General features: G+C 51.3%; 1 protein-coding gene across 10 annotated transcripts in view; it reads left to right on the forward strand.

Annotated features, from left to right (window-relative positions):
- Nucleotides 1-18,055, forward strand: part of ZNF76 (zinc finger protein 76) — a 28,228-nt gene extending 10,173 nt beyond the window's left edge. For 2 of the 10 annotated variants that reach the window (XM_055406106.2, XM_055406107.2), the window contains exons 2-15: nucleotides 4,931-5,098; nucleotides 8,378-8,458; nucleotides 8,573-8,674; nucleotides 9,874-10,073; nucleotides 11,280-11,423; nucleotides 11,978-12,094; nucleotides 12,433-12,508; nucleotides 13,052-13,177; nucleotides 13,290-13,469; nucleotides 13,873-14,490; nucleotides 14,583-14,746; nucleotides 15,454-15,618; nucleotides 16,538-16,651; nucleotides 17,190-18,055. In XM_055406106.2, the coding sequence (XP_055262081.2) occupies nucleotides 5,026-5,098; nucleotides 8,378-8,458; nucleotides 8,573-8,674; nucleotides 9,874-10,073; nucleotides 11,280-11,423; nucleotides 11,978-12,094; nucleotides 12,433-12,508; nucleotides 13,052-13,177; nucleotides 13,290-13,469; nucleotides 13,873-14,490; nucleotides 14,583-14,746; nucleotides 15,454-15,618; nucleotides 16,538-16,651; nucleotides 17,190-17,294 (2,265 nt within the window). In that variant the 5' untranslated portion in view covers nucleotides 4,931-5,025 and the 3' untranslated portion in view covers nucleotides 17,295-18,055. Of the gene's footprint in view, nucleotides 1-4,930; nucleotides 5,099-8,377; nucleotides 8,459-8,572; nucleotides 8,675-9,873; nucleotides 10,074-11,279; nucleotides 11,424-11,977; nucleotides 12,095-12,280; nucleotides 12,341-12,432; nucleotides 12,509-13,051; nucleotides 13,178-13,289; nucleotides 13,470-13,872; nucleotides 14,491-14,582; nucleotides 14,747-15,453; nucleotides 15,619-16,537; nucleotides 16,652-17,189 lie in introns of those variants that run through there. The other 8 variants (XM_055406111.2, XM_055406108.2, XM_055406110.2 and 5 more) reach the window with 8 other exon arrangements.
- The last annotated feature ends 3,250 nt before the right edge of the window (nucleotides 18,056-21,305 follow it).

Genomic DNA, 21,305 nt, shown 5'->3' on the forward strand with positions numbered 1-21,305 from the left:
AAACATAGCAGCTACTCCTGCTCCCCTACCCCACCCCCAGCTCACCCCTGCCCTTTGTCAGAGGGCCACGGCAGTTAATAATCTGAAATGTCCAGTACAGGCAGGAACTGCTCAGACCCAGCCATCCTCGGGCAGTGACAAGCCCTCTTCGGCTCTGCCAGTGTCCCTGCGGTTGACGTAGTACTGGCACAGGAGGCGTTGGAGTTGACCATTATTTAACAAAAGAAAGGGAGAAAAATGGCAATCAGACACTAGTATGTGCCTGGCAGCCAAGAAGCAACTTCTCACCATCCGCAGTCAGGCACTGTTGGAAGGCGGGTTCAGCGATCCAGAAGAGCTAGAGAGCAAGAGCGGACTGTTTTATTAAAGGTTTATGTTATGAGGCTTAAGGAGGAAAACTGAATATTTAGCCTGGACATGAGAACATGTAAAAGAGTGGGGATTTGTTTTCTTTGAGTCTGAAAAGCGTTATTTTGGGAAATGTGGCTGCTAGCTGTTCCCTCCTTCTATGTGGTCAGGTCGAGAAGAACCAGGATTAAGTTGCAGTGAGTGAGATGAAAGTTAAAAAACCAGTATTCAAGTGTTCTAAGAGCTGATGTTGTATTACAGTGGATTAGCAAAAGGAGGAAGTAAACCAAATATTAAGAGGTATGGACTCCGGGGCCGGCCAGCCTGGCTTAGATCCTGGCTTCAGCACTAACTTGTTCTAGGACCTTGAGCAAATTACTCCACCTATAAGCTTCAGTCATCTCAGCTGTAAAATGGGGATAGTGTACTCACTTCCTCATAGGATTGTTTTTAAGATTAAAAGAGATAGTATAGAGAGAGTACTTTAAACAGCAGGTGACATGTATTAAGATCTGTATATTTAATTAATGTAATTACATGAATGGTGGCAAGGATTTTAGGGTCATTTGGGCCAACAGTTCATTTTTACAGATTAAGAGGCAATAACAGGAGGTGAAATTGAGGTTACAAGCCTTTCTGTAGATCCCAGGCTGTTGTCAGTACTCCTAGCTGTTACAGAAATACTCATTGCTTCAAGACCATATCCCTTTAGGTTACCCTTTCATCCCCTTCCCCAGAGCCAGCGTTTCTCGAGTAATTCCTGTGTGCCTTCACTGTGCTAAATGCTGACATATGTGACCTCATTTCATCCTGACAGCAACATGTGACGAAGATGCCACTGTTATCCTCATTTTGTTTTTAAGATGTATCATCTAAATTTCAGAGAGGTCCAGTTACTTTCCAAGGACACACAGCTTGAAAGAGGCAAAGTCTGAGTTAGAACCGAGACTGACAGCAGAGCCTGTGTTGTTAACCATGGCACAGATTTTCCTCAGAAAATCTCAGTAGAATGCAGATGAGCTAAGTTAAACCAACCATTGCCTCAGCAGCCACAGGGCCCAGCCATAAAGATCTGAGGCTGTTTTGTAATCCCTTTTCAACCTGTAGTCTGCTTTGTTTTCAGACATAGGTCTCTCAGGTGTATTATCTCTGATACAGTGCTGTTAATATGAAATCAGTTCACCAAAAGAACTTCTCTCCCTGGTTAAGAGAATGAAAGTCGAAGGTCCTGGAGCAGTCCAGTAGAGGCCAGACCCAGGGCTTTCATGAGGTAGGGACCATGTTGGGGGTCATCAGGACTCTGGGCAACACTGGGGTCACTGCCAGGATCCGAGTAGACCAGAAAAGATGAGTCATATATCTGAATTCCCACCTAGACTAATGGTTCCTTACCTCCTTCAATCCCTGTAAAACTCCGATGACAGTCATGACTCTCCCCTCTTCAGAAAAATGTGCAAGCTCACAAACCAAAAACGTGTTATCAGGTGGCTTCTGGGTTCGTAAACTCCAGCTAAAAATCTCCGTATTTGGCAGCAGAGTAGACTGCTTAGGAGCACTGCTCTGGTGCCAGGTGGCCTGGATTCAGATCCTTTTCTTTCACTTACTAGCTCTGCAACCTTGAGTAGAGCTTCAACTCCCTCAACTGTAAGATAAGGATAATAATAGTGTTTAGTTAAAGGGTCATTGTGAGGATTAAACAGGTTACCACATTTAAATGCCTCGTACATGGTTAGCTCTCTGGCTGTATTCACTATCAGTGGTGGTAGCGTTGCTGTCCCAGAGCTTAGCCCATTCAGTAAATGTTTATGGACAGAAGGAATACATCATTCTAGGGGAGAGGCCAAGTCTAGCATGGAACGTCCCCACCAGTGTGTCACACATGGGCTATAGCTATGTCAGGGCACTCACCCACTCAGCCCTGTGAACTGCCAGAGCTCCAGCTGGCTGCTCATGACTTCCAGCACCAGCACCCAAAGTGACAGATGAATGTCCTCTCTGGGTGCCCTGATCTGCTAACAGGTGGGGCAGCACTGACTGAGAAGATGAGCTGGCAGCTAGTAAGAATCCAGTAGGCCGTGCAGACTGTGAGTCCAGGCGAATCCTAAGGATGGGTGGCAAAGAGAACCTTGCCCTGGAGCAGGGCTCCGGGACACTCCGTCCCACGGCAGAAGCACAGTGAGTGCTGCCAGTCGGACGCGTCCGTGCTTCCCTACTGGCACAAGGACCGGCAAGTCACAGCTCGAGGATTTGTGGCGAGCCCGCAGTGAACCAGGATCTGGGTTTGGAGCCTGAAGTCTTGTGCAGGCAACACGTGCTAAAGAGGAAGAGATAGGCATGTGACCCTGGGACTGTGGGTGCCAGGAAAACATGGTGGCCAGGGCTGCAGGGACTTCTGAGGGGACCAGCCTTGCCTGCAAGGTGAATGAACTCCTAGGGTGATAGGAAGCCACTGATGAGTTTTAATCAAGGAAGTAGTAGGTTTAGATTTGTACTTTAAAAACAAAAAAGGCATTCTGACACAAAATTTGAGTGAGAAACAGGCAAGAATTTATTGACACATATTAGGAGGTTCTTAAATTAGTCACCAGGTGAGAGGTGATACTCACCTGGAATTAGGTACCTTGACTTTCTTGTCTGTCTTTTAATTATTTAAATTGAGGTATAATTGACATGCAACATTATATTCGTTTCAGGTGTACAACACGAGGCAGTATCTGCATATTGTGAAATGATCACCATAGTCAGCTAACAGCCAGCACCATGTGCACTTACGGAATTTTTTTCTTGTGATAAAACTTTTGTTCTCTTGGCAACTTTCAAATATGCAATACAGTTTTATTAACTGTAGTCATCATGCTGTACCTTGCATCCCCCGGGACTGATTTTATAACTGGAAGTGTGTACCTTTTCACTCCCTTTACTCTTTTCACCTACCCCCAACCCCTGCCTTTGGCAGTCACCAATCTGTTTCCTGTATCTATGAATCTATTTAAGGATTCCACATATAAATGAGATCATAAGGTGCTTATTTTTTCTCCGCCTGACTTATTTCACTTAGCGTCATGTCCTCAAGGTGCATCCATGTTGTTGAAATGGCAAGATTCCATTCTTTTTGTGGCTGAATAATATTCCTGTGTGTGTGCATGTATCTTTTCAAGTTAAGGTTTTTGTTTTCTTTGGATAAATGCACGAAAGTGGGATTGCTCGACTAAATGGTAATTCTACTTTAAATTTTTTGAAGAATCTCCATTCTGTTTTCTATAGTAGCTACACCAGTTTACATTCCCACCAGTAGCACACAGGGTTCCCTTTTCTCCACATCCTTGCCAAAACTTATTTTTTCTTTCTTTTTGGTGATAAAACATTCTGATAGATATGAGGTGATATCTCATTATGGTTTTGACTTGCATTCCACTGGTGATTTGGGATGTTGAGCATCTTTTCATGTACCTACTGGCCATAGAAAGCTGTCTCTTCATATCATCTGCCTGTTTTTTCAGTTGGAGTATTTGGCTTTTTGCTACTGAGTCATTTGAGTTCTTTGTGTATTTTGCATATTAGCCCCTTATCAAATACAGGATTTGCAAATATTTTTCCCATTTAATAGGTTGCTTTTTCATTTTATTGATGGTATCCTTTGCTGTGCAGAAACTTTTTAGTTTTTTAGTCCCAATTGTTTATTTTTGTTTCCTCTGCTTTTGGTCACAGATTCCATAAAGAAATCATTGCCAAGACTGATGTCAAAGAGCTTACCACCTATGTTTTCTTCTAGGAGCTTTATGGTTTCTGGTTTTAAATTCAAGTCTTTAATCCATTTGAATTAATTTTGTATATGGTATAAGATGGTGGTATTCCTAGACTTCTGAGGATAAAGGAGGAATCAAGAATGACCCCAGTGGGAATTCCCTGGTGGTCCAGTGGTTAGGACTCTGTACTTTCACAGCAAAGGGCCTAGGATCAATCCCCAGTCAAGCAACTAAGATCCTACAAGCTGCATGGCCCCCGAAAAAAGAATGACCCTACTGATTCTGGGTGAACAGATGGATCTGAGCATAGGAGAGACGTCAGAATGGTCACAGAGAACCAGCAACAGCGGAGTTGGCCTCCTGCCTTCAGTGGGTCTCCCTTCTGGGGCAGTGAATTTAAAAGTGGGTTTTATAAACAATTGACTTGTTTATTTACTTATTTATTTGACTGCACTGGGTCTTGGTTGTGGTATGCAGGATCTTTAGTTGTGGCATGTGGTTTCTAGTTCCCTGACCAGGGTTCAAACCCCGGCCCTCTGCTTTGGGAGCACAGTCTTAGCCACTGGCCCACCAGGGAAGTCCCTAAAAGTGGGTTTTGATTAATGAAATCTTACTTTACAACCAATTTGGCTGGCATGTTTCTCTTGAATGCTCAGTCTTTAGAATTCTTAAATGCATGTATTTCGAACTCTTTTAATAAAAGCCAACATAGTTCTCTACTTTGAAGAATTCATCTCTTTTTCTTCTTCTTGGCTGGCCTCATTCACTCTCCCTGTGTGTCCTTGCGGCAGAAGGAAGCCATGCAGCTCATAATATGACACTGTCCATTTTCTCAGATTTGTGACGCAAAAGGAAATCTCTAACCTCAGCTGTGGCTCCAGTGCTGGGAAGAAGCCAACTTCATGTCTGAGTGCACGGGCAGGAGTTTGCCATGGAGAGCTTGGGGCTGCAGACGGTGACCCTCAGTGATGGGACGACGGCCTATGTCCAGCAAGCTGTCAAAGGTATTTCCGCGGACTGCAGAATCCTGCCCTGTCCCGGTCCAAGAGTCTCACGACCACCCTGCCCTCTTGCCTGCTTGCCACAACTTGCTCTGCATGAGAATATCTCAAGGTGATTGATGAAAAAGTAACTCTAAAATATAATGCCACCTAGGGAGGCTAGAAAATCAGATTAGTCTAGCTACAGGAGCCAAGATTCCCCTATGTGTGGTAAGAAGTTCATAAATATTTCTGGCATGGATGAACACAGTGCTGCTTGTGACTTCCTGCTTTTCAAATATTCCCTATCCAGTTTTCTCAGTTCTTTCTAGAAGCAGTTCATTTTAATTTAAGCAATCAAACTATCTTCTGAGCATGTACAACATACTATTTAGGTTTGGGGTGGGTGGCCCCACTAGGGTGACCAGAAAAAATGTACAGGGCACATAGTTAAATTTTAATTACAGATAAACAATGAATAATTTTGTAGTTTAAGTATGTTCCAAATACTGCATGAGAAAGCTATGTATAAACATAAGATTAAATACTAAAAGCAATAACATAGTAACACCAAGTACTAAAAAAAAAAAAAGCCTTCACTGTTTATCTGCAATTCAGATTTACCTGAAGTTCAAATTCTCAAGGGGCTTAAATTCAAGGGGGCAGGGAGTCAGAAGAGAGCATTGTTGAAGAGCAGGGCCTTCTGGCTAGGACACTCACTGTCCTGACAAGCGCCTTCTTTTCGCCAGCATTTACAGGCCTGCCAAATGGCATGCTGTCGTTCTTGGGCGGCACTGGCCAAACACTGCCTCGTTCCTTCTCTTCATTTGGCCTTTTCTGCGCTCTGGGAGCACCGGCATCCTCACATCTCCACTGTCATTGCAACATTGCCTTCCTTCATTTCAACACATTGTCAAAATGTATTTCAGGTCCCAAGCTTATAAACTGTTTGTTGATTTCATTTTAAATTGGCTGCTTCCTGATGACAACAAAGAGGCTCCTTAATAGCATCGATAGGCTCTTTCCATATGATGACATGTGGAGCTGGCTGGCTTTGTTTTCTTGAGAATGGACTTCTCTAGAACACTTGTGAAGCCTGCAGCCTTCCCATCAGAGGTCTTTGCCCTCTCACAGCAGTCTCAGTGGGATGGAAGAACTCAGGACGTGTCGATTGGGCTGCGTTTCTCTATGGACCTGGGTATTCCCCTTGCCTCAGTCTTCTGTTACGAATTAATGGTTGAATGAATGAAAAAAAAAAAAAAGTGGCTATGATTGGCCTTGGAAAGCCACTCTCTTTTCTTATGCCTTCCCTTCTTGTGTCTGATGATCTCTTTACCTCCCCCACCTCCCCATGTATATCTTTCTCTTGTCACTCTTCCTGGCTCTCTTCTCTTCTTCCATGGTGCTATAGTGTGTCCTTACATGCATGCACACACACACTCACACCCAGCAGATTTTATACTGCTTAGAGTAGAGCTGGCCTTGAGGAACAAGAACTTCACTGTCCTGAAAGGCCGCCCTGTTGCAGGTGAGCTCCTTTGATGCTCTCAACCAGTGCACTTTCATCTCTGTCAGCAGGCAGCTTTGTCTGGGCCCAGCTTAGCCAGCCGGAAGCCCTAAAATGTTATGAGACTTACCTATAAACAGGGTAAGCATGAAATGTGTTATTCAAAGCTGACACTTTGGAGAGTGGAAGAACATGCTATGAATAAAGGCACCGGGATCATTCCAGGCAAAACAGAACCTGCAGTCACCTCTGCAGGGGTATGAGGGCCCTGACAGTCAGCTCTTCTCCCCACCACCAGCACCCCGCGCCTCTCCCCATTGTCGTCTCTGCTTGTTAGAAGAATTCTAGGTTGAGAATGTTCCCTTAATAACTCTTCTCAGCATCTTGTTTCCTGTCTTGCAGCAGTACCCACACTCCTAGCAGAAGCTCTGCTGACACTTTCAGATCCCCGAGTACTAGTGCCCTTGGCTGGGCAGCTAAAGTGTTAAAAGGCAGGGTAGCCTTCTGCTTGCTGGGCAGGAGGGAAGAGAGGAAGCTCTCCCCTTGTCTCAGCTGCGTTTCTCTCCTACTTCCTACCTCTGTCCCCACCTTACCTACTCTGGCTGGGTTGTAGAACTGCTAGTTACAGACCCAAGAAAACTCAGTTTGGGAACAAGTTTGAAAATTCTTCTGAGGGGTAGACATCAGCAGAGGTGAGCCAGAAGTAACTGTCTGGTCTTGAAACTTGTAAGTAAATGAACAAAGAAACCACTTGTCATTGAGTCTTCAGTCTCCCTTCTTCCCTTTCTCACTGCCTTTACCCCTTCTCCCTCTCAAACTCCCTGGACAAAGGAGAGGCCTATATAATTCTAATTCTTAATCTAAGAGCCTTTTGCTCTTAGAGGAGGCACAGAGAAGTTAAATAAGTTGTCTAAGATCACACAGCTAGTAAGAGGTAGAGCTGAAGTTCAAACCCAGGCGGTCTGGACTGGTTGTAGAGCCATTTGCTTTCTTGTGTGGGTGGGGGTGCTGTGCTGGGTCTTGGCTGCCGCACAGACTTTTCTCTAGTTGCAGTGAGTGGGGACTACTCTCTAGTTGGAGTAACTTCTCTTGTTGCAGGGCTCTAGGGCACTCAGGCTTCAGTAGTTGCTGCATGTGGGCTCATTTGCGGCTCCTGGCTCTACAACACAGGCTCAGTAGTTGTGACACACGGGCCTAGTTGCTCCATGGCATATGGGATCTTCTTGGACCAGGGATCAAACCTGTTTCTCCTGCATTGGCAGAGGGATTCTTTACCATTGAGCCACCAGGGAAGCCCCAGAGCCCATTGCTTTTAACCTGTAAGTTATACTGCCTTATCAGAGGGTCTCGGTCTTGGCATACTGCCACAGTGGGAGACAAGGGAACATATTTTGATTTAGTTAATTTGAGTCAGATCTGAATTTGGATCCATTTGGGGCCTTTCCAGATTTCAGGGAATCCTTTGTTTGCCATTTAGCTCAATCTCAGCAACTTACTGCCAGGTTGGAAGTCCCTGCTTTGTGTGGTATGGGTAGAATAACAAATGAAGTTGCTCCTCCTGTGAGTGACGGAAGGGGAGTCTTCTGGGAGCTGTAGGGTTCTTCATGGCAGGATGTCTCTACCTCGGTACCTCTGAGGCCCAGACCTGGGAGGCAGGGAGTGAGGTAACATGGAGAGTGGCTAAGCTGTGCTTAGACACGCAGACTGTGCCTCCAACAGGCCTCTACTAAAGCAGGCAAGTGTTCCTCAGCCCTCTTATGGGCCTGGCCCACTTCTCTCCATTTCTGCCCTGACAGGAGACAAGCTTCTTGAAGGGCAAGTGATCCAGCTTGAGGATGGGACCACTGCATACATTCACCAAGTGACAGTGCAGAAAGGTGAGGGCATCCCAGGACACCCCTGCCATATGAGGGAGGCCAGGCAGCCTCCGCTGAAGGAGCCCCGCTCTGACCCCAAGCTCCAGAGACAGGCAGGCGTTGCTCTCATTACAGAACCGCTTTCCTTTGAGGATGGACAGCCCGTGCAGCTGGAAGATGGCAGCATGGCCTACATACACCGCACACCCAGAGGTGGGGTCACAGTCCTCTTGACTGGTGAGAAGGAAGGGAGGCAGAACTGGCTGTGGTTGGGGGATAGTGTTGTGTGCCCTGGGAGCTGGGGCAGAGACATGGAGCCGTGGGCCCCACGCTCACCTAGATTGGCAGGCACCCCTGCCTTTCCTGGTGTGGGCCACAGGAGCAGCTGCTTCTGCCCCTAGGAGCCTGAGCATGGGAGTGCATGGCCTGGGCCTGGCGGCTCTGGCTCCAGCACAGCCACAAAGTCTTAAGGCTCTAAATAGGATCCAATAATACCATCCAAGACCAGGACTACACACTTAAGTCACATTTTTTAAGAATGAAGCTTTTAAGGTACTGAAGAATAATGGTTTATTTCTTCCACAAGTAGTTTTTTGAGCCATTACTGCATGCCAGGCACTAGGTATGGAGTCTACAAAAGAGAACAGGATCGGACAGAGTCCCTGCTCTCCTAGAATCCAGTGGGGGAAAGGGCTTGAAGTGAACCATCCTGAACTGATCACTGCAGATGGGGTTCAGACTCAGGGAGGGCTTTTCTGAGAAAGTGATGCTTGGGCTGGGAGCTGGAGGATGGAGTGGGCCTAGCTGGGGAAGAGCAATGGCAAGAAGGGTTCAGTACTCTAGACGGAAGGAACAGCATGTGTGACCCGGAAACGGGGGTGGACGTGGGCAGGGAGAAAGAAGGGCACATTCAGGGAACTGCCAGGAGCTTGAGTCTTGGAGGGGAAGGCAGAGTGGGTAAAGTGAAGCCAAACAGAGAGGACAGGAGCCAGAGCACTGGGGCTGCAGAATAAGGGTTTGGGTTTTTATCCTGAGGCCAATGGACACGGTTGAACTGCTTAGGCTGTCAGGTAACAAGACCGCACGTGTGTCCTGCAAAGCTCCCTCTGGATGCTGTGCTGCCTGGAGGGAACTAGACAGGGTGAGGGGCCGCTAGTCAGGAGGTTCTCATGGTCATCTCGGCCAAGATGATGGTCCTCTCAGGTCCTCACCGAGTTTGTGCGTTTCCAGTCAGTACTCCGTAGGAGACCTCATCCTTAGGAGAGGTGGCCCCAGAGGGAGGGCCAGCCAGAGCGGGCCACCAAGGTGACGGAGCAGGAGAAACCCGAGGCTAAGACCCTCCTCGGTATATGTACCTCTCGTTACCTCAATGCCCAGGTCCCAGCCGCGTCTCTTGCCCTTGTGCAGCGTCTCGGCTAACCGCATGTTCCCTGCAGAGGGCTATGACCCCAGTGCCCTGGAAGCCGTCCAGCTGGAAGACGGCTCCACTGCCTACATTCACCACCCTGTGGCCATGCCGTCAGATGGCACCATCCTGGCTGTGCAGACAGAGGTGGGCCTGGAGGACCCGGCCGCAGAGGATGACGAGGGCTTCAGCGCAGACACAGTGGTGGCCCTGGAGCAGTACGCCAGCAAGGTGAGCTCTCCAGAGGACAGGGTTAGTCCTGTGCCTGCACATGACCAGGGCTACTCCCTGTGACCCCCAGCCTGGCTCCCCCGACTCCTCTCTCACGTGTCATCTTCTTGAGCAAGCATCATGGCCCGGCTGGGACCGCCAACAGCTGTGTACACTCGCGCTTGTTTGTGCGTCTCTGCAGAGGGAAGACAGCTGTAAGAAACAGTGATACCCGTACGGTGGAAATTTAGGCCCAGCTTCACTTTGGCTGCGCTGTCTGAGAAAACCTTTGCCAGTGACTTTTATTAGTTTTACAGTCCACTGAGGTCAGATGTTCTTGTGTTTATTTCTTCTCTGCGACTCATTAAGTCATTTGGGAAAATAACCTCAGTAGGCACTGATGAGAGCAGATGTAGCAGAGCAGCTGAAATTCTTGGAACCCAGGGCTTGCACGGTAGCTCAGCTGCAAAGGAAAAGGATCTTGGCTTTCCAAACATTAGTCAGTCTAGGCTCTCTCTGCCGGGGCCGTGGTCCTGCCTGTAGGGGAAACCGGTTCAGAGATCTGAGAGCCTTCCAGACCAGGGTCCTCTCTCCCCAGGCCAAACTGCAGTGCCTCAGGGTGGATGTGGCAGGGCCTCCTGGAGCGCGCATTTTACCCAGGGACTGGGGGAGTTGTTTTTATAATTAAACTAGTATGGCTATATTATAGAAGAGAAGAGGAAGTCCTTGTGTCTTTTCAAGTTGAAAAGACACTACAAAACTTGGCAGTAGGCCCCTCTGGGCTATGCTCATTCCCACCCTCATTTTGTAAGGTGTATTTTAGAAGCTTAATGCTGTTGGAAAGACAACCAAGCTTTAATTGTGAGCCCTGACATCTGTGTGGGCTATGCCTCTGCCGTGTGCTGCCTCAGTCACTCCCTCCAAGGCCTCAACTTGTTCCCATCCCATATGATGAGTTGGGGCCAGATGATCTCAGAGGGCTGCTTCCAGCCCTGAAGTGTTTGATTCCCTCAAGCACCAGTGGGACACGGGAGTGGATCTGAACGCCTGACCAGGCTCACCTGCCAAGCAGGCCCAGCTGCCTGTGACCCTCTCCTGCCACCCCCCGGCTACTCGAGTGTCCAGGAAACTTTGTCAGCTGCCTGACCCCTTGACCTGGAGCTGACTAGACAGACCCACTGTGGATTTGGCCTCCCTCCTTTGACTCCTGCTCACCACGCCTTCCAGAGTTCAGTTTCAAGAGCTCCTGGGAAGGCCAGTGTCCCAGAAACAAAGGCTGAGGGACACCCTAGCAGGACTCTGCCCGGGAAAGCAGAGCAGCAAGGATCCCTGAAGCAGAGGCTGGTGTGGAACGGTTTTGGCGGAGAGAAGGTGAGGGAGGGCTGTCAGTAGCCAGGGGCTGCAGGCAGAGCTGGGCTCTGGTGGGGCTCGCAGGCCCTGCCCTGGGCACCTGTGCGCTTTGTCAGTTGTGGCCACCTTGCTTCTGGTGAGCTTGTCCCCGTAGCCAGCCCCTTGGCATTGCCCCTTCCGAACACAGGTTTCCCCAGGGAGGAAGGGATCTCTTCACATCAGAGGATAGACATGTCCAGAGCGGCAGCCTCCATGGTCAGAAGGGGGGCAGCTGGCCCTCAGCCCAGCTTGTGTGTGGCCGTTGCGACCACTCCTGCCCCCTAAGAGATGCCCTCTCTTCCCAAGATGTCAGAGCCCCAATGATGTTTAGTCATCTCTCTGTCCATCAGAGCTGGTGGTGACTCCACTGGCCAGCCCTGTTCCTTCTGGAGCAGGCTCAGTGTCTGTTCTCCCCCTTAGTAGGTTTAACCCTGTTTACTGGGTCTTAAGCTGCCAGCTGGGCCCTGTGTCCCACCTCTTCCCTTCCTTCCTTTGAGGAGAATATATATAGGGACCCCAAGATTTTTTTCCCTCAGGTTCTGCATGAGAGCCAGGCTCCTCATAATGGCAAAGGACAACAGGTTGGGGACAGAGCATTCCGCTGCGGCTACAAGGGCTGTGGGCGTCTCTATACCACCGCGCATCACTTAAAGGTAAGGTGGCTGCAAAGAGCTCTCAGCCTTGCCGTCTTCCCAGCAGGCTGTAATCCTGCCTTCCTGCTTTGACTGGAACTGGCCCCTGACTTCAAGTTGCTCATTGCCTCCTGGAAGGAAGAGATGAGTGTACAGAAATGTCAGCACAGGGGGCTGTGACACACATGAAGAGTGCAGGAGGGAAGAGAATCAGGGAAGGCTCCCTGGAGGTGGCATCTCTGCTGAAGAGGAAACAAAATAAAGGAGGTGGCCAATGCTGATACTCCGGGCCCTAAAGAAACCAAAGAGCCCATTCATACCCTCTCCCCTCTGAATGACATGGTTGCTTGTCCTCACAGGTTCACGAGAGAGCTCATACCGGTGACCGTCCATACAGGTGTGATTTCCCCAGCTGCGGAAAGGCCTTTGCCACAGGTAACCTGCCTGGATGGAGACCACGGTGGACTGCTTCCAGTTGAGGGTAGAGGGCTCTGGATTAGCTCTGAATGTTCCCTCAAGGGAGCTAGGCACCAGGCTGCCTTCTGGAAGAAACTGCTGTCTTAGTGCTGCAGCTGCATGGCACTGTCACTGGAGGAAACCCTGTCATGGGGCAAGAAGCAGCCCTGACACAGACCAGCAGGGGTGCCAGTGGTGGGAGGGGTTGCCTCCCTCTGGACTTCAGTTTCCCTCTCAGTTGAGGCCCTGAGGTCATGGGTTCTCTGGGTCTCCTCTTCCACGGGTTCTGGAATGGCGCCAGCTGGCACTGGACAGGGCAGGGAGCAGGGACTGCTGCCCCAGCCCCACTTCTCTGTCCAGGCAGCAGTGGGACGGAGGCAGACACGGGCGCTTTATGCCAAAGGAGGCCCAGAGCCTCACGGGGCACACCTTAAGCGAGAGCACCTCTGCCTTAGGAAGGCAGCTGGTGAAGACAAGGCCCCGCCCAGGGCTCTTCTCACCCCTCCCCCTCCCCCGGGACAGGATATGGGCTGAAGAGCCACATGCGCACCCACACTGGTGAGAAGCCATACAAGTGCCCAGAGGAGCTGTGCAGCAAGGCCTTCAAGACTTCAGGAGACTTGCAGAAGCACGTCCGGACCCACACTGGTAGGCCGGGCCCTGCCCGCCCAGCCCAGTTAAGGCCTGGCCCAAAGCCTGGGGCTCACCCCGCTCTGCGGGACCCCTTGCTGAGCCGCCCTCACACAGCGGGTCTCCACAGGTGAACGCCCCTTCCGGTGCCCCTTTGAGGGCTGTGGCCGCTCCTTCACTACATCTAACATCCGCAAGGTACATGTGCGCACCCACACAGGCGAGCGGCCCTACACCTGCCCCGAGCCCCACTGTGGCCGCGGCTTCACCAGCGCCACCAACTACAAGAATCACGTGCGCATCCACACAGGTGGGCCAGCTGGCATGCGCGGGCCTCCCCCTCTGAGGCCCCAGCCCCTCTACCGAAGGCTTCTGACCTGAGACACCTCAACACCCAGCCCAGAGGGTCATTGCAGGCTGGTCCGCGGGCGGGGCACAGGGTCCCGAGCTTCCAGCTGTGCCCCCAGAACCGCTCTTTCACTTGCAGTGAGCAAGCAGTTCCTCCATTCCCAGTTGGGGCTGATCTGATGGGCACTGCTGGCCTTATCAGCCCCCTGCCCCCACCTATACCCACCTGAAATCTGCCCCCTCCAGCTGAGCTCCCATATAAAGGCCAGGGTCAGGCACAGCGGGGAGAAAGCAGGGTAAAATGTCTTCGGCTCCTCACGTCGTCCACTGTCCATGTGACTCCCGTGTACCCTCCCCTCCCCCAGTGTTACGCCCCTGTCCGGCTTCTGTGTCATCTCCCAGACGCACATGTCCCCTCCCTCTGCTGTCATCCCTGGCACGTCCCCGTCAGTCGTCCCTCTGTCTGCTGCTGCTTCTGTTCACACGGCCCTGGTGCCCCTCACCAGCCCCTTCTCCAGCCTCAGCCTTGCCCACACCCCCGTCAGCTCTCCACCGTGTCTGCAGGCCCACACTCACTTCCTCTCTCTGCCGCCGGCCACCTTCCCCAGCTCTGTCCCTTCAGAGTCCCAGATCTCAGTCCCCCTTCCTCCCTCTGGCCCTGTCTGCCAACCCTGTCCCTCCCTCCTGCTCCCTTAGATTCCCCCTTGCCAGCCCCAGGTCCCACCCTCCTCACAGCCCAGTGTCCCCAGGGGAGAAGCCATACGTTTGCACGGTGCCAGGCTGCGGGAAGCGCTTCACCGAGTACTCAAGCCTATATAAGCACCATGTGGTGCACACACACTGCAAGCCCTACACCTGCAGCACCTGCGGCAAGACCTACCGGCAGACCTCCACCCTGGCCATGCACAAGCGCAGCGCCCACGGCGAGCTGGAGGCCACAGAGGAGAGCGAGCAGGCCCTTTACGAGCAGCAGCAGCTCGAGGGTGAGAGGTGTGGGCAGGAGGTGAGAGGGGACAAGCCAGGCTTCCCCATGACCACCTGGGGGCAGGTGTCAGCCCGGACTCTCCTTTCCCAGCTGCCTCTCCAGTCGAGGAGAGCCCGCCACCCAAGCGATCCCGCATTGCTTATGTGTCAGAGGTGAAGGAAGAGGGCGATGACCTCCCTACCCAAGTGGCTATGGTGACGGAGGAGGACGGGGCCCCCCAGGTGGCTCTGATCACTCAGGATGGTGCCCAGCAGGTACAGGCCAGGGGGCGAGGGGTGGGATGGGCCCCTCTGGCTGGCGCCCCCTCCCTCCCTCTCTGGGGAGCCGTCTCTGGGGAGCCCCAGGTCCTAATAGCCCCACCTTCATGCAGGTTCTCCTTTTACCCTTGTGGATCTCAAGAGCTGAGGCCAAGGCTCCCAACTCCCCATAATACTGTCCTCCTGCTCGTGCTTCCAGCTCAGTCTCTGGGGCTTCTGGAGCACAGCTAGTAGTTTCCCTTTTTAATTTGAAGGCTGACAGGTCCTGTTTGAGTGAAACACTTGGATGTCCTCCTCCAGAGAGGCATGTTGGCGTACAGGCCAGAGCATGGTGTGGCCTCTGGAAACCTGGGCTTTCTCGCCAGCAGTATAACCTGACCTTTGCACTCTCACTGTCAAGTGCACCTGTGACTTTTAGAGTTGATACGAGGATGAAATTGGGTAGAGACCCTGAATTGCATGGAACAGAGCCCTGAGGCACAGTGGTGGTGAATAGACATGGTCAGCAGAGTTCTTCCAGTGTAGCCTCTCTTTGCAACCAGGGCCTATTTCACTTGCTTGTCCTGATCCCTCCACCCTGTGACAAGAAGCTAATCCTCTAGTCTACCAATAAGCAAACATGAAAGAGCAGGTTCATCTGCCTAGGGGCTTTCAGACAACCCTCCCCTCCACTCCTAGCTCAACTTCCTCCTTCCTATTGGCAGGTCAGCCTGTCCCCAGAAGACCTGCAGGCCCTGGGGAGTGCCATCAGTATGGTGACCCAGCATGGCAGTACCACCCTCGCCATCCCCAGTCATGACGATGACCTTGCCACCTCTGGCACACACACAGTAGCCATGGTCAGCGCCGACGGCACCCAGACGCAGCCCGTACGACCAGGCGGTTTGCTTGGGGTTCTTCCTCTCTTGTTCTTCCTTTCTGTGGGACGGGCCTTAAAGTGAAGTGAAGTGAAGTCGCTCAGTCATGTCCGACTCTTCACGACCCCATGGACTGCAGCCTACCAGGCTCCTCCGTCCATGGGATTCTCCAGGCAAGAGTACTGGAGTGGGGTGCCATTGCCTTCTCCGCCTTATGATATCGGGCCTTAAAAGTGTGGGCTAAATTAGTCCAGCCTTCTTAGGAGGACCAAGATTCCCACAGATAAAGCGTCTTCCCTACAACTCCTCTGGGTCATCAGCAGCTCTCCTTTGTTGACAAGCATTGCTCTGAGAGTCAAGAGGCAGTTTGCTTGCTGCCATAGGAATGTTGCATGTTACTTTTCCATGAGCTTTAGTCCATTTTCAAATGAGGGTATTAAATTACCTGTGGGGCCTTTTACAGCTCTGTTCTTCTGTGGCTCAAAATTCATAAATTAAGTTGGCTGTAAGGTAAAGAAACATACAGCCCCCACTTCAGGCTTACCTGGTAGCTCAGTCAGTAAAAGAAAACGGCCTGCAATGCAGAAGACCCAGGTTCAATTCCTGGGTTGGGAAGATCCCCTGGAAAAGGAAATAGCAACACACTCCAGTATTCTTGCCTGGAAAATTCCATGGAAGGAGAAGCCTGGTGGGTTATAGTGCATGGGGTCTCAAGTCGGACACAACTTAGCAACTAAACCACCACTGCCACCGCCACAACCCCCACTTAGCTCTGAGCCCCAAGCTAGCTCATTAACCTGACTCATAATGATTTTATTCATTTTCTTCTGAGTTGTTCCCAGCCACCTTGCTTGAAGGGATTTTTTTGGATTGGGGATTGGGAGAATAATGTAGGTAGGTTGGAAAACCTCATTCTTAATGTATATTTCAGGTCACAATCATTACCTCTGGGACTGTGGTGGCTGAGGACTCAAGTGTAGCATCCCTTCATCATCAACAGGTGGCACTGCTGGCCACAGCCAACGGAACTCACATTGCGGTGCAGGTGAGGAGACTCTGGTGGCTGGAGAAAGAAGCATGAAGAGCAGGGGAACTTGGTGGAGGACTAGAAGAGGACAGCATTTGGGTCTGATGGTGCCCATTTCAGAGGACAAATCCCTTTCTGCCCGCATCCACACACCTGTATCAGGCCTAGGCTCTTCCTTCACTGAGGCAGAGTGGGGACCCCTTCTGACCTTCACGGTAACTTTCATGGCAGTCTGCCTTGCAGTCTCAACCCTTCATTTCTTCATGGCCCTGTTCCTTCATCTGGAAAATAAGGGGGCTGAAATGGATGATTATTCCAGCCCGCCATTCCCCTTCCATGAGCAAGCTGCTCTGTCTGACCCTGGACCGTTCCATGGCTCCTCACCATGCCTAGCCTAATAGGGTTCTATCAGTGAACTTCCTGTTTACTGGGGCCCTATTGAGTGCTCAGGTGTGTGTGACACTGGGTGGGTGGAGGACATTCAGAAAAGTAGACCACATACCCTACCACTGGGACCTGGGAGGGAGGGTCTCACTCTCTCCTTCCTTCTCCACAGCTGGAGGAGCAGCAGACCTTAGAGGAAGCCATCAGCGTGGCCACCGCTGCCATGCAGCAGGGGGCGGTGACCCTGGAGACCGCAGAGTCAGAGAGCGGCTGCTGAGCCCGAGGGCTGGGTCCCGCCGCGGTGGAGGAGGTGCCGGGCCGCACAGGCATCCTTGCCTCCAAGGGCCCAGGCTGTGGCTGGCGCGCAGGTGGCCACACAGGCCTCCAGCGCAAGGAGGCAGCAGGAGAACGGCCCGAAGGGCACGGGAGCCCTGCCCCCGAGGAGGGCCAGGCAGCTGGAATCGGGGGGTGCGCCATCCTCAGGAGTTAAGGAGGACAAGCTTGATCCGCAGGCTACACGGGGCGTCCTCCCCCCGGAATCAGCTGAGCACCCTCTCTCCTCTCTGGAAACACAAAACATGCATCCTGCCCTCGGCCCATCCCCTCTCAGGTGGCAACTGGGGCTGCTGTTGGGACTGGTCCTCACTCCCAACTGGTCCTTGCCCACCCCGGGAGCAGCCAGACAGCTCTTCCGCCCAGTAGGGGCAGAGCGGGCCCAGCCCTGCCCTTCCCAGCAATAAACACCTCCCCGGAGGCCAGCCGAGGTGTCTGGCCCCTTGGCAGCAGGGACTTTCTGCCACCACAGTCAGAATCGCTCAGGGGCCCATGGCTGGAGAACGGTGCGCAGCCCCACGCCCACCCCAGCCGCTCCCCAGCATCTCCGCAGCTGTGGCAGAGAGGCCAGGAACGACCTGTACATACTGGGGATCGGGTGTACTTTGTTTTATTTTTTTTAATTCCATTTTGATATTTGTTTCCTGCTCTGGATGGTGGTGGCAAATGGGTGAGTGAGTATTTAATAAAAGTTGCCAGTTTCCACCAGGGTCTTTCCTCCCTCCTTTCAGCTTTGGGCCCTGGTACCAGGGCTGGTCATATCAGGCTCCTGGCCCTGTATCCCAGGCACAGACCTCACTCAGCCTCAGTGTCGGACTGGAGGGCCTGCCCTCCCAGGGGTCCCGGGGAAGGAGGCCCTAATATGAGAAGCCCCAAGGAGTGGCTGGTGGCTTCCTGCCCGTAGCTGAGCAGGGCTCCAGGCAACCAGACAAGGCCAGTGTGACCGCTGCTTCCATGCTCTGGTTGGATCGCAAGCCTCAAGATGAGTAGGCTGCAGGAACTCTTTTTTTCCTACCTTGCCTTGTGATACGTCATCACAGCCCCTCCAGACCCAACCGGTTCTCTACACAAAGCACACAGTCCACTGCTCCAAGTGAGCAAAGCCCCACGGACTAGGGGTACCCTTGCCAAGGCACCCAAAATCTCTGATGACTCAGCTGCCCTGGTGCTGAAGTGCCAGCTTCGATACCCAACTCTGGGGGTACCCACCTAGGTGCCTGAAATCATGCTGTGGAAGTCTGAAGACACAGTTGGAGTCTACTGAAAAGTATGTGGTAGGATCAGACCAGCCCCGGCGGGAAGGATGGAATGCAGGAAAGGGAGGTGATGGAAAGAACTCGTGGGTTTGACCCCTCCTGCTTGGGAGCATCACAGGGATTGGAGGTGGAGGTGTCTCTTTACCTCTCTTCTCCACTGTCACGGATGTGCCCCCCTCTCCCCCAACACGGGCATCCTCTCCTAGGATGCCTAGCAAACTCTCTTTTGCACCTGCTCCTTGGAAGGACAGGTGCTGGGGCATGCCCCCGGTAGGGGTGCTTCAGTTACCTTCAACATCCAAGGCCACTGTTAGTGGCAAGAGTATGTGCCAGCTCTCACAGGTACTGAGTCTAAAGAAACAGAAACACTGATGTGGAGGGCCCTGGGTCCCCACCCTCCTGCTCCCAGCGCCCTGGCAGCTGGGCCCCACCACAGAGCTCACCCCGTGAGCGTCAGAGTCTGGGTCAGAGCCACTGGGCCCCAGAGCAGGCAGTCCTCTGGGTGCCTTGTTAGAGCCAAGGCCAGGGGATAAGGAAGTAGCCAATCACGTGCCAAGTCCTCCCGACCTAGAGAGGTGCTCTGGCCCAGTTCCTCCAAGTTCGTATTGGTGGTGGTGGGAGGAGCCCCACCACCACAATAGTGTTCAGTTCAGTCGCTTAGTCGTGTCCGACTCTTTGCGACCCCGTGAACCACAGCACGCCAGGCCTCCCTGTCCATCACCAACTCCCAGAGTTCACTCAAACTCATATCCATCAAGTCGGTGATGCCATCCAGCCATCTCATTCTCTGCCGTCCCCATCTCCTACCCCCAATTCCTTCTAGCATCAGACTTTTCCAGTGAGTCACCTCGTCGCATGAGGTGGCCAAAGTATTGGAGTTTCAGCTTTAGCATAAGTCCTTCCAATGAACACCCAGGATTGATCTCTTTTAGAATGGACTGGTTGGATTTCCTTGCAGTCCAAGGGACTCTCAAGAGTCTTCTCCAGCACCACAGTTCAAAAGCATCAATTCTTCGGCGCTCAGCTTTCTTCACAGTCCCACTCTCACATCCATACATGACCACGGGAAAAACCATAGCCTTGACTAGACGGACCTTTGTTGGCAAAGTAATGTCTCTGCTTTTTAATATGCTATCTAGGCTGGTCATAACTTTCCTTCCAAGGAGCAAGCATCTTTTAATTTCATGGCTGCAATCAGCATCCGAAGTGATTTTGGAGCCCAAAAACATAAAGTCTGACACTGTTTCCACTGTTTCCCCATCTATTTCCCATGAAGTGATGGGACCAGATGCCATGATCTTTGTTTTCTGAATGTTGAGCTTCAAGCCAACCTTTTCACTCTCCTCTTTCACTTTCATCAAAAGGCCTTTGAGTTCCTCTTCACTTTCTGCCATAAGGGTGGTGTCATCTGCATATCTGAGGTTATTGATATTTCTCCCGACAATCTTGATTCCAGCTTGTGCTTCTTCCAGCCCAGCGTTCCTCATGATGTACTCTGCATATAAGTTAAATAAGCAGGGTGACAATATACAACCTTGACGTATTCCTTTTCCTATTTGGAACCAGTCTGTTGTTCCATGTCCAGTTCTAACTGTTGCTTCCTGACCTGCATACAGGTTTCTCAAGAGGCAGGTCAGGTGGTCTGGTATTCCCATCTCTTTCAGAATGTTCCACAGTTTATTGTGATCCACACAGTCAAAGGCTTTGGCATAGTCAATAAAGGAGAAATAGATGTTTTTCTGGAACTCTCTTGCTTTCTTCATGATCCAGCGGATGTTGGCAATTTGATCTCTGGTTCCTCTGCCTTTTCTAAAACCTGCTTGAACATCTGGAAGTTCATGATTCACATATTGCTGAAGCCTAGCTTGGAGGATTTTGAGCATGACTTTACTAGCGTGTGAGATGAGTGCAATTGTGCGGTAGTTTGAGCATTCTTTGGCATTCCCTTTCTTTGGGATTGGAATGAAGACTGACCTTTTCCAGTCCTGTGGCCATTGCTGAGTTTTCCAAATTTGCTGGCATATTGAGTGCAGCACTTTCACATTCAAGGTCAGGAGGGGCGGCCTTGAGGAGATACCCCTCATCCAAGGTAACGTACAGCGGCTGCGCTTTCTTGGAGCAGCTGTGAAGAGATACTCCACGACCAAGGTAAGTGAAACCCAAATAAGACGGTAGGTATTGGGAGGGGGTATTAGAGGGCAGACACACTGAAATCATAATCACAAAAAACTAGTTGATCTGATCATATGGACCACAGCCCTGTCTAACTCAATGAAACTAAGCCATGCCGTGTGGGGCCACCCAAGACGGACGGGTCATGGTGGAGAGGTCTGACAGAATGTGGTCCACTGGAGAAGGGAATGGCAAACCACTTCAGTATACTTGCCTTGAGAACCCCATGAACAGTATCAAAAGGCAAAATGATAGGATACTGAATGAGGAATTCCCTAGGTCGGTAGTTGCCCAGTATGAAGGGATGGAGCCCAAGCGAAACAAATACCCAGTTGTGGATGTGACTGGTGATAGAAGCAAGGTCTGATGCTGTAAAGAGCAATACTGCATAGGAACCTGGAATGTTAGGTCCATGAATCAAGGCAAATTGGAAGTGGTCAAACAGGAGATGGCAAGAGTGAACATCGACATTCTGGGAATCAGTGAACTAAAATGAACTGGAATGGGTGAATTTAACTCAGATGACC

Source organism: Moschus berezovskii, chromosome 23, assembly GCF_049115385.1.
Source record: "Moschus berezovskii isolate FMDL1 chromosome 23, NW_MosBer_1.0, whole genome shotgun sequence".
Taxonomy (NCBI): Eukaryota; Metazoa; Chordata; class Mammalia; order Artiodactyla; family Moschidae; genus Moschus; species Moschus berezovskii.